Below are 26,004 nucleotides of genomic sequence, written 5' to 3'. Positions count from 1 at the left end.
GGTTGAGGAACCTGTGTTCACAGCTGAAAACATCTTTCTCTCTTTTCTCATCTCCTGATAAATTTGCTCAATATAACGGAAATAGAACAGATACTGCGAGGAACAGGAGTAGCTAAGAGGATTGAAAATGGCGAATTTACAGATTGAAAAGAAAGCTCAGTTAGGACGAAAGTTGACGCTGACACGTTGCAAATTATCGTATTGGCATACATTAAACCAGTATTTAATTCAACTTTAACCTGCATGAGCACCTTACTTGACATTAAATTGGTGTCGAAATAGTTAAGGTAGCTATTCTCCAGGCTTACCTGGACTAAGCGGAAGTCCCCCTGAGCTCCGACGGCTTCGAGAAGCTATGGACGCAGTCGAGCCTTCGTTGCTTACTTGGACTTTGACACTGTAGCGTCCGTCACCATCCACGTCGAGGAAGAAGGCAGAGTATATCCCGTCATTTTTAGTGATGTCGGCTCCTACAGAGATATTGTGGGTGCACGTGGAAAACATACTTCAAGTTACCATCAGTATTCGCTGAAAAGAGTAAGTCTCTGTTTGAGGTTTTGATGCATAAAATGCATCAAGAATGCTTTTAAAAATGTAGCGAATAAATGCAAATGAAAAGAAATCGAACTTTTCCTGGCTGTCAGATAACCAGGATCGAGCGCATATTACAGTCAAATGTTGCTTTGTTGGGTATTTTCTAAACTGCAGTCAGTTGCATCAGTTTCTTCCCAACATATACTTTCTAAAATATTAATTTTACCAAAAACGAGCTAGTATAAGAGAGCCACGCCTCGTACCTCCTTGATCTTACAGAAACAGGGAGGTGCCGTCTTCTGATCTGCAATTCCTTGATTGCCCACTTACATTGCTCCATTATAACTACGATCATTTTCACGATAACACTATTACGCAACTTACATCACTCCCCTTATGTCCTAAGCATGTACAAATTCAAATATATACAATGTAGTAATATTACTTGCTTGTTATTTTCCTTCAAAAACATTATTCTCTTGTACACGAATTCATAACGTTCGAAGAAGCAGCAGACTCTGCGCACCTGCTCCGTTATCATAGAGGGGCAGGAACGTAGTCGCATCACCAGGCGTTTCGATGACGGCTGTCACTTCAGCGTTAACCACGGGCAGATATCCCTTGCGGACCTCAGCGTAAATCTCCATGGTTGGTGTCGATCTGTGATTTAATGTCTTCAAGACAGATGAACCAAAACGTAATCCTCTTTCACCAAAACAATGTTATGTGTTTAGTCTACATGACGAAGTACGTCGTATGTTAAAGGAGAATGTTTCTTTTACTTTGGCAACCCATATTTTCTCATAAAGACTACAATGAGATACATATTTTTTTAACTGGTTTAAGTTTTTGATTTACGCTAATGTTTATTATGGGAATAAACTAACCATGAAAGTTATTGAGATCATAGAATGCACTTGAAAAGCATGCCCATGAAAATTTGGCATTTTGTCAAAAATATGGTTTCAAAATATTCTTTTGAAGTACTAAAAGTCTTATGATATGATACGTCATGGTCATCACATTATTATGTATTCTCTTTTGTACATCACTGAAGTGCGAAATTCCAAAAATGTATTTTTTGAATGAAACGTACACATTTCTATTTGTTACTGACATACGTTAAGGGTAATATCCTTCTGCTGTAATAGTGAAAGAGGTCAGTTAATAGTTCTTTCATTATGCTAGAAATATATAATTATCTTTTTTTATATATTTCCTGATTTCGTTGTCCATGCGTGACGTCACAAAATATCGTAATCTTCTCATTCAGTGATAACAGCGCGCCGAAATTAATAAAAATTCCACAAATTCCTCAAACTTCACTGAAGTGTTCTACTAATATTTGCCAATATGCATTCACTAAATCCACATACAAATTATTTATGTTTTACTTTTACTTCCCTTCTACAAATCACTAGTTTTGCATCATTTATCACTTTAGTAAACTTGAGAATGGTTGCAATAATTTTCACTCTACCTGTGAACCAACGACAGCATTGACTGTGATCGGTGCTTCCGTGGTCGACGTCGGCTTCGACTCGATGGTAACGATTACGACTTCTGCTTGGTTCGAGTCGCTGTCCACTGTGAACATCCACTCGCCCGGCTGTCGTCATATCATTCAATGGTAGACAGTTAAAAAAAAAGGTTAACATGACTTAAAATGATACACTAACCCTAATGTCATACACTGTAACAATGGCTTCGCTAAATGACAAGTTAGAAAACTTTCTCATGTGTAGGAGACCAGTGCCCTGCTTTATGAAGCTTAAGTTATATATTTGATCTATTATAGTCTGTCCTCCTTAAATGGATTATAACTTTCTACAGACTACCGGTATAAATTTTCCGTTTTATGAAGAGACTAATTGGTTTCGACTTATTGATGGTAATACTGTGATTGATTTATGGACTTATCATTGATTTTAATTGGGAAGTTATGATTGATTTCTGACACTTAAAATCAATGTTAGATTTGATAAAATGGGACCCTGGTGTTATAGACATTAGGTGTATTAGCTAGCAGCCAGTTGGAAGTAGTCAGTAATAAAATTTATTGATTAACATTTTGATTAAGAAGTGGTTTTACTTTTATACAAGGAGCACTACCAGTGTCAGTGGTCGCATGATAATAGTTTTACTAATATAAATTGAGTAAGGAACATTCGAACTTATAGAAGTATAGCATCAGCCGTTATGACGGTATCATTATAAGTCTGTCAGTGATCATGGTTATTGTTGTTGGGTTCAAATTAGTAATTGGTTGCGCATGATGGTTAGCATTACACATTGTAACGATCGTAATGCCGTCTTCTACCTTGGCAATGTCTGTAATGGCTACCGAGACAATCTTGGCAGCCATGTCTACCCGGTACTGCGACGTGTCACTGCTGTTGATGCGTACTCCATCCGGGTCCTCCACCTCGACGCTGATTGGTTCATCAAGCCAGGAAAACAACAGCACTGTCTCGAGTCCGATGCTCGAATCGATCACAAACGTGTCGGAGACGGGCGAGTTTCCCGGTACTGTTAGGGCCCCGCTGTACAGCTGACATTATATTGAATGAAAGTTATTGTGAATGCTTTCCTGCAGTTTATATCGCATATTCGAGAGGGGTACTCTAGATGGAGGAGGAAAATAATTCTTGATATTCAGCAACAACAAAAGAAAAAAGATTGAAAACGAAGCAATCTATCAGGTCAATCACTTTTTGTATAGATGTTGTCTATCAGAAATGTCAACCTTGATAAAATCTACATGTACTCTGAGCACAAAAGGGTTCTAGACTTGCCCAATACTTTCTTGCTCTGATGATGTCTTTCTAGGACGCCTAAAAAAAGTGATCGAGTAAGATAAATCTTTCGAGATTTCATGTTCTCCGTGATATCTAATGCACGAACCTGTACAGGTAGCACTTCTGTGCTCAGGCCGGATCGGCTCGTGACAGTAGCCGTGAAAGCATCGTTGAGGGCGGTAGAGTTTGCGGTGTCGGGGTAGAAGAACGCCAGACCGTTGGTAAGAGTAGATAGCTGCTGGAGTTTGGGGTCGGCTTGAGGACTGAAAGCTGCAATGACAACAGAGACGGCAGTGTCGATCATTTGATAACAATTTACCTCAAACGTGTTTGTGGATTAAGTAACATGCAGCGATATTAATATGACACATCAGTGAAGTGTGAGGAAAATCGTTTCAACAGTAACGAAGTTTTAAAGTTCTGCTGCTACAATCGCTTAGTATAGGAAGGTTTCAGCAATCAGTGTGAGGAATGTAAAGAGAATTCCGCATTATTTTATTCTTTATTTTTCTGCCATAATGAAATAACATTTTTTCTGTAATAATTCAGTCAAATAATTCATTCTGTGATAATTTCATTCAGGAAATGAAATAAATGAAGTAGGTTTATGTATCATTATGAACCCGAATTTAGATAGTAATCATAGCAATGAACACCGGTGAAGTATTTTAAAAGAATAACATTACCAATGGTGTCGATGATGACGCCAGATTCTACGACTTGATCGAGCACGTTAATGATGTAGGGGAAGACATTTTCTTCGCCATCACTGACAAGGAGGATGTAACCTCCTGCTGGATCTTCCTCTCGACTCGGTCCTTTCAAAGCCTGTTTAAAATTGAAAGTTACATTGTGATGGAAGATTTATGAAAAAAAAAGTCAAACTGGACACGTCTTTTAAACCGTCAGCCACAACCCAAATTGGAAAAATCAGAAAGACTGATAGGTCAGTGAATGATAAAGATCATTCTGTGTATCATAGTATAACATTTACATGACTTTCATTCCACAAAGAAAATGTAGGTACAGTTTATTGAACATTATTAGGTTCCGATGTCCAAGAAACACTGTAGATTCATTGGCTGTTGTCGTGTTAAAATAGAGACCTATATCATAATTTCTATCCGTAATCCATTATCATGATGTAACCATAATAGCAGTAAAATTAAGTGCAGTTGAGCCATTCATACTGATTTCTCAGTCATATCGCTGTTGTAATACTAGCTTCTCTCCGATAGTAACACTCAAACAAACCAACATACCTGAATTCCGGCCAGAATCCCACAACCAATGCAAGTTGATCCGTCTGGAACGTTCGGTAGATTGGAAATGAGATATTCGCGATTTGTCTCGTTGTAGATTTCTGTGAGTTCGACGATAATCTCAGCACTGTAACTAAACTTTGTAATTGCCATCATACTCCCATCCTCAATGGTGTAGCGAAGGTATTGGGTGGCTGCCTGATTGAGCTTGGCCAGTCTGTCGTTAGTCTAGGGTCAGAGACAGGTGATGTAAGAAAGCGAGATAGTTGATCTCGCGCGCAGCATCAAGGAAAAGTGAAAGGACTAGTCAGTGGCGGATCCAGAGGGGGACGCATCGGAAGCGCGCCCCTCTTTATTATTTTTAAAGAAAAAGAAAAAGGGGGCGCTGACGCCTTATTCAATTTTGTGAAGGCGCCTCCCCTTTACGGAATTCCTGGATCCGCCCTTGCTAGTCTTGTAATGTACCAACGGGGTAAATGGACACTAATGTGTGAACCTCTACAATTGCTCTCACGGTAAGGGATCGACTGAGTGGCTGATTGGTGACACATTTGATTAATTTTTCGTGATGTTATGACTGACATTTTGACAAGATGAGTATTCCCGTTAAGATTGATGTCATAAGATTTCACATTTTAGTCGCCTTGTACAACTGACGATAATCAAGTAGAATACATTTCTTCGAAGATAACCAGGGAAATCACAGATATAAGGATTTTGCACGAATTTGAAACTTTGGGACGGTCAGAGAGATCAATTTGGGGAAAAGAGAAAGCTGGCGTCCACTTAACTTACCCCCATACTGCCGCTGACATCCAGCACGAGAGCCACACGTCTGGTGCTCGCCTGGACGAGCCTGAAAGTTGGGGTAGTGTCGATGTCCTCTTCAAAGGGAGGATTATTTTCTCTTGCAAAATCATCCGTCTCCAGCATAACGTCCCATGCACTTCTGCTGCTGCAGAGGTTGTTGTGCTTGTTCGGCGCCTCGCGGTTGTGGTAGCCGGGTAATTCAGGGTTGCTGTGGCAGTAGTCGGTGACCTAACGAACAACCGTTTTGAAAACAATGAATACTCTTTTTTTTTTTGGGAAGATATCTATTTTGTTTTTAAAGAAACATAATAGACATTTGCGTCCATTAAACATTTTACGATGCTTGTACATAGGATTTTATGAACTTTAAGTTGGGAAATCTGAAACATACATCATAAAGGTGTCTACCTTTCCACTGCGTAATCTAAGCATACCCTTTATAAAAAGATTAATAGGAAAACACCTTTGATTACATATATGTATATATATATATATTAAAATCAATAGCAAAACGACCTAGCATAAACTGTTTAATTTTAACATTTAATCATTAGGCCTATATACTTTGGTTTGATCACACATCGACTATCACAGTTGATAAAGAAGCCTAGCTGACAGACGGCATCACAGGCCTAAGATAGGGAGTAATTAATACGTGTTGGCGAGATGCTTGCTGGTTTCAACCTCTCTAAAGCTATATAGGAAGCTTTAGATTTCCGCAACGCGGACGTTTAGATGAAAACACCAATAACAGACATGCTTATCAAAATTCATCTCGCGTCGTCTTATTTTTCACGGTCGGTTCTTGGTCACTTCTGCGTCCGCTCAAACTAATGACACAGAGAGCTACTTGATGCAATAATATAGGGGCGTTATTTCACTTGATATTTGCTGCGTCCTCGAGTAATCTAAAGCTACCTTCCAACACGACGCAGGGAGAGAGGAGAACAGCCATCGCAATCCTTGTCTAATCGTCCTCGCCTCAAATCTATAAAGCTCCCTGATGACACTCTGTCAGAGACAAACCTTGTCCCCTGACGGTATCAAAATTGCGTCTTGACCAAGAGAAGAGAGGACTGTATATCAGAAACTCACCGACTCTAGAAATTGAGCATACATGACGGAAGCCGGCTCTGTCTGGCCGTTAAGATTGGGGAAGAAGAAACAATCTGCCTCGTAGAGCCCGGTTTCAGGGTCACGCTGACACTGTTCAAATGTATTGATGTTAAGGGCTTCTCCGGTGAGCTTAGTGCTGCATCGTGTCGCCTCGATGTTACCCCGAGAATCAGCGTAGAACTTAGAAGAGCCCTCATCCTCTGTGTGGTATTCGTCAAACAGTCCCCACCGCAGATGCCCCCATTCGTGTAACAAAAGCTTGTCTGTGGTAGAGAAGTGAATAATATCTTTAATTTGGATAAGTTGTAATAACATTTTGGGACGGAAAGTAAATTTGTAGGAGCGATGGAGTAAACTTAGTTGGCCTTTTTGTTCATTAACAATGAATACATGATAGACTAAAAAATGCCCAGAAAGCTTATCATAATTTAGTTTATTTTTCAAATGTGAGCACACACTCGCCAACAAAGTCATAAGCAATTTGTGGACACGTTATTGTACATATCAGCTGGGAAAAGCGATTTACTGCCGGTCAGTGGTTGATTTGGCTGAGGAGCACTGAGTAGAACCAAAAAAAAAAGTGTAATTGATAAAAACACTATAACTATCTGTGAGGCTGTTCCATTCTTAATGAATATAAACCATAACCCTGAAGCTGGTGTTAACCTTTTGATCTCAATAAAAATAATTTGTCTCCGGAAATTTCAGCTGTCAGTATGAGCTTCAACTGAATTCAAATATTATTGGTGTATAATGTCTAAACTGAGGTAAGGAATTAATGATATGTACGCAAAGAAAGGAGAACTAGGGAGGTAAGACTCTCACCCATCGGGCCCCAGATGTACTCGCTGTTTTCTCGATCCAAAAGGAAATTGGGCGTCAAGTGAATGTACTCCCCGTGGACACCACAGCCACCAAGCTGCAGGGTATAAGGGTTGTCCTCCCAGGCGGGGTTCTCGGCGTCCACGATGACGTTAGCCGTTTCGAAAGACTCCGTTCTGGCCCTCTCGTACTCGGGTTTAGGGGTCCACGTGTTCGGGATAAGGATGGTGATGTTCCGCCAATACGTCCTTCGCTTCGTGGCGGTGAAGAGATGCCCCGACCCAGAGGTAAAGATATCCTTGGCACAGAATAGGGAAAAGATGGTGCTAATCATCAACTGATTTCATGGGGTACACATCATAAGCTCGACACCATGGAGTCATACAGCCCATGACGAGCTAGAAACTACGTGAACGAGACCCGCGACCTACAGGCCAACTAACGGTCCACGTGCTATCTAGACACTAGGCAAATAAGGTCCAGGAGCTCGACACTAGGCAAACAAGGTCCACGAGCCTAGTACCTATATAGCTTACCGGCGTAGCCAAGGGGGCGGTCCCCCCCCCCCCCCCCCAAAAAAAAAAAAAAAAAAAAATTGGACCGGGGATTTGGAAGGCGGGGGATAAAAAGAAAAAAAAATGCGTGTATACTGTATGCATGTGCATAAAGCCGCTCACTTTCAACCTTATCAATAATTGTGAGTGCACAAGAGCTATCATTTAGATTTCAAGAACTCAAAAGTTCCTTCATGTACAAGGGGAATATCCCCTTTTAATCAACCCTTTCCTCGCTCAGTTTTCCCAAATCAGATTTAGAAAAAAAAAATGACAATTTTCCAAATATTCCATCAATACGTACACGAGATAGCTCCCTCGTATGGGAAGGGTTTGGATAGCACTCTCTCACGCCTTCTCCCTGCCCTGCACGCCCCACCCCCCCCCCCCCCCATGCACACTAGTAGACTATGGCTACATTTGGAAAATAGACAGTTTTCCAAATAATATACCACAAAATGTGTGCACCAAAACGTTTAACTGCAATCATAAAATACAGATTCTCCCTCGTGTAGGAGGGGGAATAGGGCTTATCCCCTCCCACATCCTCCTGCTTCGTCTCCTTCCACTCTTGCTACACTTTTCTGATTGACAAATTTCCAGATATTTCAACAACGGTGTCCGCCAGATCGAAAAAGAAGAATGAAAAATGAAAAAAGCTGTCTCGGATATGGGAGGGGTATCTTGCCACCCTCGCATTGCTTGGTCTCCTCTATAGACTTAGCACACTTTCGGGAACTTTTTCCGGGAATTTTCCGACAAAAAAAAAAAAAAATATGCTTTAGATTGCTTTATTTCAATTCCAAAAAGTTCCGTCGGTCTTATTTGCCTAGCGTCTGTCTCATGGGACTGAGCTGGATGACCCAGATTTCATGTTCCATGTCTACGCATTATTTATTTCCGAACCATAATCTTCTAGCTGTAAGAGGGCTCTAAGACTTCTCCCGCAGAAGTGAATTTCAAATTATATCATGTACATCGGCGGCAAAGTTAGAAGTCGCACTGCCTTATTTCAGAGACAAGTTTAAATGGATGCTAGGAAATTGAGATGAAACATAATATCTCATGATAATTAGTTTGTTGCTGCTGTATATTATCGTTGGATCAGAAGAAAATGATGCGAGTATAGAAAAAGATATCTAATAATAATTATGAAGAGTTTTATTGCAAAGCAATCTAAATCCATTTTGTTAGTTGAGATATTTGTATTTAAAGCTGCTAAAAATGAAGAAAATGACAAAAAAGTACATGATATTTTTAATCATAACTGCTAGTTTATATGTCACAAGTGAGGTATTACTGGAAAGGTTTAGTTTTAAATCTGATGATATGATATATATATATATATATATATTCATTTGATTTCAAGTCATCGATCTTGCTTATAGCAATGAAAAAGCTCTTCATCTGAACAATTTTGATTAATTATCATGAGAATGCGTACGTTATCGATATTCGAATATTGGTAACCAAAATGCATGTTTACTTGACCAAATTAAATATACTGTATATACAAAAAAAAAGGAAATATTTCATGAGATACATTTTATGAATGAATCTTTTTTTTAAGTAAAAAACAGTAAACTATGAGGACACTGATCAGTTGCACAAAAGTTCTGGTAAACTCTAAGCAATAAATACGAAGTTAAAACTGGTTTTGTTTGAGGTCATAGTTACCATTGATTAGCGTCATTACCCAACTTCGCAGCCAGTAAGCTACAACATGATTACTCTGATCTTTCTGCAAAGTTTTATTCAAATCGTCTTGTTAGTAATAATATCGTTTCTTTCTGTCCAACCGTGAAAGAAAAATAAATTGATTGTTAAGGAGTAAATAAAATTGAAATTTCATTTGTAAACAAGTACAATGTCTTGTCAAAGTGAGATTAGGTTGGAGTTGTGCATCAATCTCTTCTCTCGACCTACAAAATAATTTGCCAAGTCCTCGGCTGAGATGTAAAAATGGTTGTATCATAGTTTGCTATTTCTTCAATTCTGCCAAATGACCACCAAGGGTGCAATACGGTTAAAGGATTGTCATGATATTTATCCAAGGCAAACCACACCCAAAGTCAAATACTTATTTGAAGAGCCTTGAAATTTATAAAAGGTCACTGGTTTGCGTAGTTTCCATCACTACTTTGTCAGTTTTCTTGGCCAACGATCAGTCGCCCTGCCAGTGTGAGGTGATTAACACACTTGCATTCTCAGTTGTAACACATGGTCCCTCAAAAGTCAAGTTTATTGGAGAAACTTGATGTATGTGACACTCAAAGCTAGAGTGTATCAAACTGCTTACTATTTACACAGCGTCAAGTTCTTCTTACTATAAAAGAGATCAAATCTTCCCCATCTTTTCTTAATCAGCCACTCGTTAGTCAAGTGTGGCACATTATATCCAACTAAAACTGTTGACCTTCGATGCTAGTCCCAATCTATCAAACTTGAAGCCCCTCGTATACCCGACCTATTTATTCTCTGTTCTGGCTTACATAAGCTTCTCATCTCATCTTGGTTCTCTACGTATCGATACTATTGTAAACTGTAAATCTGTGATGGCATTTTAGTATTCTCTAGCAGTCGTCACTTACTTAAAACTAACATGTTTTATGATATACTATGTGTGTAAACATAACGTATACCTGTGCGTTCACATATGTAAATTGTGTCTGTGGTTCTTTTGTCACAGGCTACATTTCACAATATTTGTTTCTAGATCGCGTGCTAACTTGCAACAACAGGATATTGTGGGCAGCACTCTAAGTATTTCGTGAATGCAGGAGTCTATATATGGCTAATTTTTGTGTGTTTTTTAAAGGAAAGAACACAGATCAACCTGATAAGGACTGCATATCTTTGTGGGCGGACAGAACATCAACTTCTCCTAATTTCCAGTAAAATTCAAGTAAACCGAATATAAACGCGGTAAAGAAAAACGCGCATCCAGAAAGATTACTATAATCTTATTGATAGCCTGGAAACTATCTACGTTGCTACCACATAATGATGTTTGTCCATTAAACACAGCATTCTTTTTGAGACTAAAAAGCAGGGCAAATACGAACTCCTGTACAAGGACATGCGGTCTCCGGGTTACAAGATTATTCTTGATAGTTAAATTGCTGTTTGTCAATTAGATGTTGGCGTCAAACGCCTCATACCTTAACGTGTTTCATTTTGAAGGTTACTCTACTCGTGACTGAAACTTTGAATTCAGTTGAGTCTAGTGTGAGTTTCATTTCAGATTGTCATTGATCGTCATTTATTATCTCCTAATTTTCAAAAAAGACATTAAAACGAAAGCATAAATAGAAAACTTGATGAATTTGGATGAGATGTTTCACAACGGCATGCCGAAGTGTTGAACTCCTACGCTTGTCAAACCAACGTTGTAATACAGCTGTCATGTCTGTACTGATTCGTTTGAAGTCGAAAAACGAACATTCTTGCATCTAGTGTATTAGAAGTCAACCACTCTGACGCATTTACAGACTGTGTCATTATCATCTAGGCTTATATCCACGATGATTATCAGAATAATTGAGACAGTAATGATTTTTAAAAAGCGAACAATTTCCACAATTAAATGCAGACCTTTAAATCTTGTCTTGCAGTGGTTAATGTATAACTATTCATAACCATTTATTGTAGCATGTCGTTGATGCAGCAAAGTAAACTACATTAGTTGCCATGACATTGCTATTTTTTCTAAAAAATCCAGAAATCAGGCAGTTCATTATGCACTTATTCACGAAACATTTTACTTCCAGTGATGCTAGATATCTGTGACCCATTTTATGGACTTTTATATTCTTGTTCTGTTATCATTACGGTGTCCACATGTCTTGAACCGAAGTCTTGTTCTAGTCTCTGCCTCATAAGCCTTGTAAAGTTTAGACGAAGTCAAATTTTGCAAATACACACAGTGTTCTCTAAACATGACAATATCGACAAAGAAACAGCGACAGATCTGTGTGTTTTATTTAGTTTAGGAATATAAGCGGGAGAACCTTGAAGAAAATGAATAAACGCATATAATTATTCATTATTGTCTCATTTATCATACGAAATATGTTTAAAATTCTGCGTAAGTTTGTGCTTCATTTTCTGATCACCTCAAGGTATCATCTTTTGTCAAATTTAAAGGGATGGTACAGTACTGGTGGAGATGAGAATTGGACTTTTAACTTTTTGCGAGATACCAAGAAAACACTTATGAAATAGTACAGAGCAGACCATTTTAAGAGGAATAATTCAATGTTTATCTGATGAAAATCGGGTATGGAATGCCTGAAACATCCAAAAACAAAGTAAAACAAAGCGATCGTAATAAACTGTGGGTCCCACACTTATTAGAATCGCTCTGTTTTCGATATCTCAGCCATTTCAAAACCAATTTTCATCAAACAAACGTTGAATTCCTCATGGAATTACATGCTCTTTCATATTTCATAAGAGGTTTCTCATTATCTCACAAAAAGATGTTAGAAACCTGAAATTACGACTCAACCAAAACTATGCAATCACTTTAAAGACTATTTTATGATCAAAGTCAAATATGAATCAACAGACACTATGTTCTCTAAAAAATGACAATTGTGTCATCAAAATTACATCATTAAAATGTTTCTGCCATCTTTGGTGGCAGATTGCTCTGTTGATTAAGCAGTCAGTAAATAGAGAGGGAAAGCGTCTCAAGAGCCTGGACCAGAAGCGAAAAGCCCGCACAGAGAGGATTTCCAAACCTACTTTTATGCTGTTGCGTGCCCAACATGAGGCCGCGTCTGCGCGTCCGCCTTTAGGCTCCGGTCCCATCTCCGGCGTCACTGACGTCATTGTCGAACCCGACAGACTTCCATTATTATTATTGAATAAAGAGATATAAAAAGTGTCAACATAGACTATTTCAAACTTACGATAAGGGTGTCGACGATAGTCTGATCCTCGGCGACGTCTTTGTTGATAGCAATGAGTAGGTTTTCATAGCCGCCATCTCTGATGGTAATTTGGTTCCTTACCGCCGATCCCTGTACTGCAGCGCAGAGGAATAGGAAGCAGACTATCGCCCTGAGCATGGCTGACAGTTCTCAATGAGACTTCGAAGAATAGTTTAATTTCTTTTCAAAGTCCCCCTTTTTGTCCTAAGTTGCATAAATCTTCACTTATTACCGAGCTGTTCCTCCTCCAAAACCGATAGCGTGATGCCCAATTTCTCCAAGTGGTGTGTTAACCAGTGATTCTAGTGATATATATCCCGATCTTTAGGCGAACGACTTCCACAAGGGATATCATCCCTTCGATACCTGTGCCTCTACCTCTCTTCCACATATTGACATTAAGCCAGAACTCTGTCTTTACATGATGCTTATCAGGTTTGCTATAGTGTCGTGTGCAAAAACTGGAGTCAAGAACAATGTACCATTTCTCATCTTGTTCAGACAAATATTCGCAGTAAATTGATTGGCTGGTATTTTCACACAATCAAATTAAGACGAGCGATGATACCATCTAACCCTCATCACGCTGACCTTTCACGCTGAAGTACTCGATAGTCACGTGATTGTGCTCCAGCCTACCACACATTAGGAGTCGTCATCCATAACAAAATAAGTAAGCTGCCCATCGTCAGCCGTAGATTAGAACAGGATATGTGATATTATGCATATGTGATTTTTGTGACGTGGCGCGCATTCATCAGCAACCTACTTTTCTGTTTCTAGCATGAGGCCTATGTTCTTTCTTGTATTTATTGTTTTTATGAACGGATATGAATAGATTCCTCATTTTTTTAATGAAATAAGAACAGAGGCTTCATTTTTCGATTAAAGGGAATCTTGATGAAGAATTTCATAAAGAAACCAGACAAAACTAATAGCCACAGAGTGACGTGTGTTCTTCTGTTTAAGTAAGAAACACTACACCGTGCGTTTATTTCATTATTAAATGGACATTCCATTCTAGTTTACAACAAGTACACAAATACTATTGCGATACTACAAGAACAGTGATAGAAAGTTGAGAAACTACACAATCTACACAATTCGATCGAATAAAGATGCAAATTAAATGAGGGATGACATCATTGTTTAGTGATTCTCCAACTGGGTTGTTTATGAAGAATTTAACACAGAAGATCAATGACATATTAACTCTCATCATGTGGTATAGTGGGCATGGTGGATAAGACTTCCGATCATCAATCGGAGGACCCGAGTTCAATTTCCGCCCAGTGCTTGCGTCCTTGGACGAAAATTAATGGTTTCGCCTAGTATGTCCCTCTCGACCCAGGCGTATAGATGAATCCGACTTCAGAATACTGTGACTAATTTGGCGGCCATAACTGGGGGGATGGGGGGGGGGGGGGAGGGGCTTCCAAAGAAGGGCAAAGGCACTTTCAATTGTTTATGCTATGAACCAGATGCGTTGCTACGTCAGTGCATAAATTGTCCTATGTTAGCCATACTTGTAACTCCCTATTACAGTTAGAAATTATCATAAAAAAGATTATAACCAAACCGCATTGGTCTATAAATGTTGACTAAGCCCTCTGGTACGGGGAGAGTTCAAATTCTGAACGTTTTGATTAGGTTTTTATCCTCCCTGTATATCGAATAAGAACAGCCTCGCACATTAAGCCTGTGCTATCTTTGCCGTTTGGTGGCGACACCCCGTCTATTGGTGTGCGGTATACAGGGAAGATAACAGACCAAATCATAATCATTCAGAATCTAAACTACAGCAGTGCCAACACTGAAGAGGCTATCGTGGATAAAGAAGACTTTATCATTATCATTAGTAGCAGAAGTAGTAGTTCTAAATCAGGGTATAGGGCAATTACCCCCTGGGCAATTACCCCGCACCCTTCCCCTGGCCCTAATCCTAATCCTAATCCTGAACCTAATCCTATCCCTAACTCAAACTCCTAACCCTAACCCTAACCCTAACCCTAATCGTTGCTCTAAGCTTACCACTAACCAGTATTTAGCCGGGGGGTAATTGCCCTCTCGGGGTAATTGCCCGGATACGCTAAATCATTATATCAAATCATTATAATTATCTAAACTTCATTTTTTTTTCTTCCCCATAATTCCATTCTTAAAAAGAAACAAAAAAAAAATGATTTGACATTTCGGTGCCGGCCAGTCGGACATTTTTAGGAGAAAGCGTCATCACCTCTTCGGTATACAAGTCAAATGTAACACAATAATTATGTTTCCCTCTTATTTCATTCTACGAATTTTCACTGTTGATGAAAAGTGCCAAAAGAGACCAAGCAAATTGGCGAGGAACGCCCTCTCTTGTTACTGGTTGCCCACTTTGACATAAAGAATAGTAAACTAGTATGCTTCAGTCTCTATCCCCATGTAAAATGCGCCCTCAAGCCTCTGTGCTTGATTTTTTTCTTGATTTTTACAACTGGTTTGTCTACCCTGTGTCGTTTTGATGTTGTTATTTTCTTTAAGGAAGCAGGAAAGTCAGTATTGGCGAATGAAGTAAATCATTAGTTTAGTTAGTGAGATAACTATGTTTGCTCTCAAGTAAGGCGTGGGAGTGCGGAGATTTTTATGTAATCCGTGACTGGTAATCAGGTACGGAGGTCATCCTTTATGTACACTTTGTCTTTCACAGTCTGTTTGTAATGCAGCCATTGCTTCATCGTCTAGTGATCAGAGGAAGAATGAGTGCTAAACTCTTTGTACTTCAACAGTTAGAACACGAACGCATGAGCGATGGACTATGCAGCCGGTATGTGTATAGTTTACACCACGCATAGCGGGTTGTGAATGTACACTCGTCAAGTACATCGTGGAGAATTTAAAAGTACAAAGTTCTCTGCTCAACATGTCGGTGTATGTTCATTCGTGGATAGCTTCTTGAAAGCTTCTCTCAACTTTGCAAGGTACAAATGAAACATAATGAAGATGACGCCGACATTTCCTGAGTGATAAGAGGATTCTGTTTTTGATGTATACTTTACTTGTGTTGGTTGCTGGTTTCTAACAACATGGCAGACGAGGATATGGGTCTGTACAACAAAGTTTACGCCGTCCAAGGGTTCACCGGGTCCCCGGAACATACGAAACTCCACGACAAGCAGGTATGACTTTGATGGTGAAATTCAAATGAAGTGTCTGACGTTTTTAGCTTTTTGTAGGTAATGAACAAACCCAGTGATCAATAGACATGTTAACTATTAATAGGGAGAGACGTAGAAGAGGATCATGAAGATGGATGAGAGTAAAAAGATACCAACAGCAGACGACAGATCAACGAGCGAGTAACTCGAGTCATTTTTGACCCGGAACAGTGTATGACCCCAACGGACCCAGTTCCGGGTCAGTTCTGACTCGGATGTTTTAAGAGTGTATAGACAACGAATTTGTTGAAGCTTTGCAGAGAGCACTGTTTACTTAGGGCGCCAAGGAGGTTGATAAAACAGAAATTTAAAAAGGCGGAGAAATACAGAAGGATAGAGGAGCAGAAGGAGAGATAAGATTATGTTATATGTATTATAATCATGATGAAGATAATGATGATGATTATCGATATTATCACTGTTGTTATTATTATTATTGTTATTGTTATTATCATTATTATTATTATTATTATTATTATTATTATTATTATTATTATCATTATTATTTCGCAGCTTTCGACCATCAGGGGACTCCTAATATTCACGGCAGTACTCAGGTAAGGATCACCCTTCTATCGCCTTTTGCCTTCAATTGAACATACTCATCGCTTTTAATTTAGGAATGGATGATTACGATATGCTGTATTCCAAGTGATTAACTAATTGATTTCCTGCTCTCCCTAGGTTCACATGTTTATTTTGTTATACGTGCAAATAAATCACGACGAATTTTTAACCTCGATAACAAGAGTGTTGAATTTGTATATCTTTAACTATCATGATGTGGAGAATACCTCTCTCCTAATTCGCCTCTCAATTTCCGTTTCTTTCTATACCCTTCTGTCATATTCTTACCCTTGAAACATATACTGAAAGTGCATAATACATTTTTCTTTTGGTAAAATATTTATGAAGATAGATTTGTAAGTCATATCTACTAGATTACCAGTCAAGCTTTGAATGACTTATGACGATCCATGGATAAATGTATGACATGTATAAGAATAAATATTCCATTTACAAACCATTTGTATATGCACTTGATGTATGCATATGAATTTTGTGAATGAATCAAATCAAAACAAATCAAATATCATTCTCTTAAAATAATACAATGTTCAGTATATGTTAAAAAATCATGTCATTACATCACTTTATAACATTTCCTTTCTTTTCTCAGCACATTAGGAGCTCTGTCTGTCATTCTTGTCACATTCGTGAGAAGGAAAATTAGACATTCAAGAGTAAGTGTGCAGTGTTCGGAAAGTTTTATTTCTTTCTATCAATATAGTTTGAAAGTACCGTATACAATTGACATACCTATGTTCGTTACATGCCACACTATTGCACTATTACTTTTCAGACACGATCCAAATTTGACGTCCTACAGATTTCTTTAATATTTGTTTTTGTCCATATTATGAAAGATTTAGCTTAATGCACGCTTTATTGTATGACAACTTTTGCATTAGAATGCAAATATTGCTGCAAAATACAGTTTATTTGTAAATCTGGCGAAAATGCAATACGTAAACTATGATGAAAAATGAATTGCGCCATTATGCAAACTCACTCGATGTTTTGAAAGAAAATTGTATATCATGTCTACAAGATTTCAATCACATTAGAATTTTGGTATTATTCTTTAATGCTGTAACACTTATCCTGATGCTGTAGATAACAGTAAATGTTTTGAAATCCATAAAAATCGATTAAAATCCAGGTTTTGCCTTCTCCTGATTCAGGTGCTCCCAGTCTTCCATCTCTCCTCGGTGGATTTCATCGCAGCCATCTTGCTAGTCGTCATCTCTGCCTTGTTCTTGTCAAATGTCAGTGATGATTTGGAGAAAATGTGGAAGACGTGTTCCATACTTTCTGGATTATTGATGGTAACAAGCAACCACTGCTATCAAATGATTCAGTCGCTTTTGCATTGTCTTTTTGTCTGGAAGGAGGTTCTTGGAGCATCGAAGATGATGAAGTATTCTTGGATCTCGCATGAAGCATAACTTGGGCGGGGGGGGGGGGGAGGTGGGACTTCATGCACCCTCACCATACATCCACTCATACACGCACAAGCAAACATACAGACTCCCATTAGGCAAAAAAAAAAAGGCGTTTACTCTTTAAGAAAAAAAGAAGAAGAAAAAGAAGAAACTTTACAAATGTCGCTCTAACTCTATGAATAAAGCCTACCGTTTAGCGCATAGAAAACAAAGTATCAACTTGTATATCTGTATAATAAGGTGAGATGGCCCATTCCCTCAAGGTCGTATCCGAAATTTTCATTCTGCTGATATTGAAAATCTGAAGACTGTCCCACACTAACTAGAGAGAGCGTTTCTCACTTTTATATATGATTCGTGTTACAATTGGTAAACATTTTTTATGGAACCGTTAAGAGAGGGTCTACGAATGAGGGTAAACTTAATTCTTTCTGCTTCTTTTTCTCCTCCGATAGTCGCTGTACTTCACGTCTCTAATGTTGACTGTTTCGTACGCCTTGGATGCTTACGTGAGAACAAAGTCACTTATCAACTTTCCGTCCCGTTTCAGCTTTTCTGGTTCATTTGAAATGGTAAGTCACAGTGAAATTCTGAGAAATTTATTTCACTACTTGTTTACAGAGTTTACAGAGACATTATACGGCATGCCTCGTTTTCTACCGTAAGTGGCAGCTTAGTATAGATTGGAGTATAGTTCCGATTGCCATCAGACGACATAGTTCAGTTTTTGGGTCTGAGCAGAAGATTCATGGTTTTACATGAACGCCTGGATTGCAATGCTTTAATCCAAGACGAACATCTCTGATTAAAATAATGGCGACGATAATAATGGTGATGGTGATGATAATAAAATAATGATAATACTGACAATGATAATAACAATAGTAATAATAATGATAATAATAATAATAATAATGATAATAATAATAACAGTAATGATAATGATGATAATGATAATAATGATAACATAATAATTAGAATGATGATAAGAACGCTTGAGTTTCTAAGCCTTACAAGATTTAAATCATAATTCTTTAGAATTACATGTAAATCTTACGTTGTTAAACATGAATGAACAGTCTCTTCAACGTAATTTCTTTAACACATTATACTGTCATGAAAAACTTGCCATTAACCAAATAACATCTATACATCGATCTACTGTCACATTAACAGAGGTCAGGCAATGTTTCCTATAATGAGGTTCTTATAATTTTTCTTCATTAAGAATTTATGATAGACAACCAATTGTACCACTAAATGCAAATCTGGCTTCATTCGAGACAAAATACAGGCGACTCCTGGTATAGCGCGGTCCCAAGACGTTGTATCGAGATTCGTTTAACGTGAATTTCGTTATAACTGCGTTCGTTGTAACGCGAGTGCACTGTAGCTCTAAATAATTAGAGATCATACTTTTCCCCTTGCAGCGATCCAGTTGTACCCCTTGGTACATCCCTCTCTGCAACCTGCTAGCCTGGGTCGTTCCGTTCCTAATCATGACTATTATCGTAGAGATAGATCTCCAAAAGGACAACCCTATCAACGCCAACTGCACGGACCCTACATACAGGTGAGGATGCATAAAGACAGAACAAAACAAAACAAAACAAAAAACTTCCGCATCGAAATTCTGTCCATGACATCATCTGTCACTCATTGCCAAAGTACTTGTGTGATTAATGACATCGTTGTAATGCAAATTTTCCTATGTTACTAACGTTATGATATAGCAAAAGACATTAAAGGGAAACATGAAGTTATGCTCAGTCTAGGGGAAGTTTATTTGGATATTTTGCTTACCGTATTCGAATGAAGATTACTAAGTATTTCTGTAACATCTTGAACCCTGTAAAGAGAAATGCAACTTAGACTTCCCCGGACTGCCGAAAGTGACCGAATAATCAGCAAGTTGTTGTGGTCACTCTCACCTAAAACAAAGGTGCATTCCATTGTATCTGTTGATCATATCAATACTTAACCAGTGATTGACAAAATGGTGATGCCACTGACGGAATCCTAGTTTTGAAGTTTTGTTTTGTTTTGTTTTGTTTTGTTTTGTTTTGTTTTTTGGGAGGTGGTGAGCACATCCAAGTAATCTAAAGAAAAGTTTTTCTAAGATATGTGGCACATACTTAGAAATTCATTTTTGCCCGGTAAGTGATGATCATGTTATCAAATCAATGCCTCTGCATTGTATAGTCTCTTTAATTAAGGTAAACATCACCATGCCCAGTTATGGGTAGGCCCTATCGTTAGCTTTTCAGATAAGGGGTCTTGCCAACAAATATGCCCGAAAGCTCTAAGATACTCATGATCATATCCGAGCTACTGGTTGAACCGGAACTGACCATGGTCAGTATGGTCAGAGAAGGCTATGTGATGCTAAAAACGAGGTAAGTTGCACATCTGGAGAAGAGAATCAAAGGGAGAGGGCAGATCACTGACTAGGGAAAGACTTCTGTAATTCAGCTTAATAACGATCACGTGATTTCCTTTAGTTTCTTTTTTAACAACCCTGTAAACTTTATCAGCCCGAATCAAAGAAGGATAAACGCTCGACTGTTATCCTGTAATTTAAAGATCTGCAAAAGTAAGCCTTATACAAAGTATAAGTGAAAAAATTTCATTTTTTTTTCAAATGAATTTTCGACGACCTATTATAGATTAATGGTTACAAGTTAATTGATTGTCGAAAGGGCAGTAACAGAATAGTGTACAAATGATGCACAGGACAAAGTAGATCGGTGAGAATTGGATGCGCGAGTTTAACTTTGGAACTGTTTAAACCCACGAGCACAGCGAGTAGGTTTTATGCTGTTCCAAAGTTAAAGGAGGTCTTATTCACGAAATAGGCCTGTGCATCATTTGTGTTATAAAATGGACCCGTGAAATAATGAAATACAACCATTTCCCCCATCATGCGTCCGGTACACCTATTGTACAAGACTTTTGAGCCATGCGTTCGGATTTTACCGGACGCATGGCTCAGTGTGGATCAGTAAAAATCAATGCATGACAATTGACCAATCAGACTGCAGAGATGCTAAAGCCCATTTTATAATCACAATTGTTATTATGTGTTCATTTTTTTTAAGTAAGTTATTGGTGCGTGTTAACGATTCCATTCTATATGCGCCGGATACGATTTCTCGTTGATAATTTCACTAATTTCGGTGCTATTCTCTTTTTTTTTCCACGCATGGACACGGCAGTTGTCTGCTGATTTACCATCATCCGGATGATCCGTGCATGGTGAGTAGGCCTACACGAAATTTTACAATTAATTTCTTAATTTTGTCTTCGCTGTCGAAGCAGATAATTCCCAAATAATACCTTTTTGTGAGGGATCAGTTGTGACATAAACGTTGATTCCTCATAATCTTAACAAACCAACTTGATTATCACAAAAGAATTTGTCGCGCATTACATGTCATCCCATGTGCAGTTCATACACATTTCATTCGTTTTCGTTGTCAGTAGTCATCTGACATTACCTAGTTCATTATCGGTGTCTTGATCTCCACCCCTTCATCTTTCCAGCCTCCAGACTACCATAGCTCCAGTGTCAAATCAGTGGTCATTGGTCTCGTCACCTTTGCAGCTCTAGCAATATCGGTAAGGTTTAAACAGGCGTTCAACTTCCGGGTCATTGCCGAAGAAAGTGTAGTCTATGATGCGACGTGTCTACCACATCCTTAGAATGTACAGCGCCATGTATTGACGGGTAGCCAAAGAATAAAACTTACGGCGAAGAATAATCTGGACTAGGGAGGGGTGGTCTGCCTTTTGTGAGATATCAAGGGGCCTATATGGTTATGGTAAAAAAAAAAGTCGCGGAATCTGCGCTAAAAGCACACGGATGATGATACGTGAATGGTAAATGAACGAAGTCTTTGGAATGATGTTCGACACATTTCATGGCTCGATATGTTGTGTCAAAAGATACACTTGAAATATTTTGCATTTTGTTTAATCTAGTTGTGATTGTCCCTAGTGGTATTGCCTTAGAATGCATGAACTAACGACGGAACCCCGAGGACAAAGTCATAGAGTTTGTAAACCCTGTGAAACATGTAAAATAATTTGAGAAAATGTGGAAACCTAACCATTCAAATGCCAGCTCATTGTGCTTCTCTATAATGACGGTGGGTATAGTAAAGCATTGATGGTCGGAAAATTCCATTTTCTCATAAATGTCGGAATGTCATTTAATCACTTCTTTTTTTTCCGAATGAACTATTTTCTTCATGACTCTGCAAGACATATATCTTTTCTATATCTTTTTTGATTCCGCCCATTGTAGATTCTCTACATTCGGACATATCGTGTATTCAGACGAGGCCAGTTCTCGCAGGGACTTATGGGACACAGGCAAAACCTGGAGGCTTTACAGCTGAGAAACCGCGGGTTAACCTATATCCTCATGTTCGTCATTTGCTGGGTACCAGGTATGGCAAGTTATGAATAATTATTCATAGCGTTATACAATATCACTTAGTCCTACTATATAGTTATTCATGCTTAGTTAAATATATATACATGTCGTGTATACATATATATATATATATATATATATATATATATATGTATATACATATATATATATATATATATATATATACATATATATATATATATATATATATATATATATACATACATACATATATCGAAGTGTGAAAATGAAGTTGTACGCTATCTCGTGCCTGCAGTTCTAAGCAAAGAAATGCTCTCTCTTTATAATGTAGTCAGATTTGTGTGTACTTCCGCTCAATTAATTCATGTTACAAGCCTCTATCCAAAGTCTGCGAAAGAATTGTCACGTATTATCTGGAGATACAGTGATCGTTCTTTCTTTCTTTTTTAATGGTCCCTCTCCTCTAGAAAAAAACAGCTCCTGTGCAATATGGTCAGGATGAGTCCATGCTAAAACTCAGCCTTCAGTAAGATACCTGACATTATGCAAGGCCAGTTTCGATTGGTCAAAGGAGGCACATACCGTGGCATGTATATTACATTCATTGTTGTTGTTGTTGTTGTTTTAGTTTTAAGTTAACAGATGTATTTTCTCTCTTTCTAACTCTCACGGTATCTATAATGATTATTTTGTAATTCAGCAATAAGTGCGCTTAGAAAAATTCGCCTTGTAAGCGCCTTTATATAAGTGTTGTATATCTTTATACTTATCATTGTTTTTATGCCTCCGCCACGAAGTGTCGCCGCAGGCATTATGTTTTCGGGTTGTCCGTCCTTCCGTCCGTCCGTCCGTCCGTCCGTAATCGATTTGTGGACAGCGTAACTGAAAAACCGTTTACGGTATCCTAATGAAACTTGGCATGTGTATGTATGAGTGGGCGAAATTGTGCCTATCAACTCTTGGGTGCACATGCTCAAGGTCAAAGGTCAAAAGGTCAAGGTCAAGTGCTCAAAATCTCACTATTTTCCCCATATTTATGCAATACCTGAAGGTATTTACTTCAAACTTAGTGTATTCATGTACTACAAAATGAAGATTCTCTAGACAGAGTTTTGGGTCATGAGGTCAAAGTTCAAAGGTCAAAGGTCAAGTGAAAATGTTAAAATTTCACTTTTTGCTCGGAAGTGGTTCAAGGTATCTTCATGGGACTTAGTACAATGCATATACTGACTGGAAGTAAATATCTAGGGAATTTGGAGGTCATGGGGTCAAAGTTCAGGGGTCAAAGGTCAAGATTAACCCCTCAAATTTTACTTTTCACCTCATATTTATGCAATGCCTGCAGATTTTTTTTTCTTGAAACTTAGTGTATACATGTATTACACGATAGAGATTCTCTAGGAAGTCTTTTGCCAAAAAGGTCAATGGTCAAAATGTCAAAGGTCATGTGAAAGTGGTAAATTTCACTTCTTCCATATCTAGGAAGTGGCTCAAGGTATCATCATGAAACTTAGTATATATTTATGCATGTTCTGCCTGACAGTGATTCTCTTAGGAATATTGGGGTCATAGGGTCAAAGGGCAAAGGTCAGATTAAAATGCTAACAATTTACTATTCAATACTGAAATTATACTTTTTCTCCATCCCTTGAAAATCATTCAATGCATATAAAACTTAAGAGTCAAAAGTCAAGTAAAAAATCCTAAATCCCCAAGAACATGCTCTCCTAGAAAATATAGTCATTCATCCAATTAAACTTAGTTCAAGGAAAGCGAACACTCAACACATTTGTGACAATCATGTCATTTTGATATTTTGCTAATTATGTTAAACTGTCATCACACATTGTCAAGACGTACTATAGACTTCTTAGGAGAATCATGCATTATGGCGGAGGCATACTAGTCGCCATAGCGACATTTCTAGTTTTGTTTTTGTTTTTTATGCCACCATGTCCAGCCAAAGCAGAGGAAATGCTTGCAGTAGTCGGTTGGGTCGCTAAAGACCATGAACGTGGAGAAAAACATCCGGAACATCATGCATATGATGATCATGAAACCACATGTACAGCCTTGTACATGGCCTTCTTCATTTGAGATTTTCAACAATGCGAAAGCACTGCCACTATTAGCCTTTGTCAAAGGCGCTTACGCTGCGCAAGTTGTCAGCACCGACACTCGTGAGAAGATGATAATTACAAAGAGAACCAAAGCCAAGCGAATCGGCGGTCGACGTCGCCTCCGTCGCTTCGGCCTCTCGTTGTGTCTCTGTTCTCAATTGTGTCTTGACTCTGCTTACTTCTTTGGCAAAATAATCATCGGTGGGCCTTTTTACTTACAATCTGCTGAAGACCAGAGTTCGAAGTGTCTTACTGATGGCTAGCGACTTCATTGATATAGAAACTTAAATACCATAGGGCAATTTGATTTGATTTGATTTGATTTGATTTATTGGTTTCTGTATCATCATTGTACATACACATTCATGTACACACATAAATATAAGTTGTTCGCAGAGTATTTTCTTCTTCATTGTCTTTGTGCAATGTACAGCAAAAGCACAACAAAACATACAACAATGAATAATACAGAGGGGCTACAGCATAAGCGTGGCTTGATTTGCAATATAGGAGATCACTAGTATACTGCCATTACTGCGGGGCACAATGATATAATGTAATCGCATAGACAGGAGTTAAAAAGTATTGTGATGCCCACACTGATTTGCCTTCTAGGTGTGATTAAGAGTACGTATATCACCTGCGTGAGGATCAAACATTACTCACCTTACGAAATAACGCACTCATTGTCCTATCAGTAAACACCAGTAGGTTGTATATATAATTCACGTCGTAATGAGAAATTATGACGCGCCAATTTAACGTATAAGTGAGATGTTGGAAGAAGAAGCCAGTAATATATAGTATGTAGACCAGAGTAATGACTCACGTGATTAATGACTCTTATGACACCCAGGGCATTCTGTAGAAAAGAAAACGTGCTATTCCTAAACATACATTATTATCACTTAATTTGTACTGTGATGGTGTCGGCAAAGAAAACGACATAGTCAAACTCACTTCTATCGACATAGCAATCTGATTTTACCCCTCCCCAGCCCCCAACCCCCCCCCAAAAAAAAAAGATTTATCAGAGTGTGCCAAAAATATATAGTTATCCTGCACTCTGAACGTTGAGATAGAAAAACTTAAAGACATTAAATGAATTTGCAGGTGAAAGAGATGAGCAAAATGAGAAATTGAGCGATGTGAAATCATAATAATTACGAGTCATTCAGGATATTATACATTTGCAAATACTTTACACAAAAGCCAAAGTTTACATTGCTATATAGGCAGAGTTTATGTTGATGGGAGCGTTTTTTTTTTCTATTACGAGTGCACTAATTAATATTGAATTTTGTTTCTATTTCAATCCCACTTGATTTTCTGCCTTGTGATTCTTTTCAGCATATATCCTTGCCATGTTAACTCTTAGCCGAAGAGCCAATGTTCAGAAGCTGTACTGGTTATACGTTATTGCGG

The 26,004-nt window shown here is 38.3% G+C and overlaps 1 protein-coding gene and 1 long non-coding RNA gene across 2 annotated transcripts in view; one reads left to right on the top strand and one right to left on the bottom strand.

Moving 5' to 3' along the window:
- Positions 1-12,971, bottom strand: part of LOC139717138 (calcium-activated chloride channel regulator 1-like) — a 14,179-nt gene extending 1,208 nt beyond the window's left edge. The window contains exons 1-11 of the mRNA XM_071628639.1: positions 12,813-12,971; positions 7,346-7,640; positions 6,500-6,783; positions 5,390-5,632; positions 4,595-4,822; positions 4,019-4,160; positions 3,439-3,602; positions 2,855-3,085; positions 2,015-2,143; positions 1,061-1,208; positions 309-470 (exon numbers count right to left, since the gene is read on the bottom strand). Coding sequence (XP_071484740.1) covers positions 309-470; positions 1,061-1,208; positions 2,015-2,143; positions 2,855-3,085; positions 3,439-3,602; positions 4,019-4,160; positions 4,595-4,822; positions 5,390-5,632; positions 6,500-6,783; positions 7,346-7,640; positions 12,813-12,971 — 2,185 coding nt within the window. The remainder of the gene's footprint in view (positions 1-308; positions 471-1,060; positions 1,209-2,014; positions 2,144-2,854; positions 3,086-3,438; positions 3,603-4,018; positions 4,161-4,594; positions 4,823-5,389; positions 5,633-6,499; positions 6,784-7,345; positions 7,641-12,812) is intronic.
- Positions 12,972-21,581: 8,610 nt separating this feature from the next.
- Positions 21,582-26,004, top strand: LOC139717187 (uncharacterized). Its single transcript, XR_011709948.1, has 3 exons — positions 21,582-21,657; positions 22,346-22,490; positions 25,930-26,004. It is a non-coding gene; the product is annotated as an uncharacterized lncRNA (long non-coding RNA).

Source organism: Diadema antillarum, unplaced genomic scaffold (assembly GCF_040938485.1).
Source record: "Diadema antillarum isolate AM-2024a unplaced genomic scaffold, OU_Dant_1.0 scf00000072, whole genome shotgun sequence".
In the NCBI taxonomy this organism is placed as follows: domain Eukaryota; kingdom Metazoa; phylum Echinodermata; class Echinoidea; order Diadematoida; family Diadematidae; genus Diadema; species Diadema antillarum.
The sequence above is the reverse complement of the archived record's forward strand: the minus strand, read 5'-3'. Positions and strand labels throughout refer to the sequence as shown.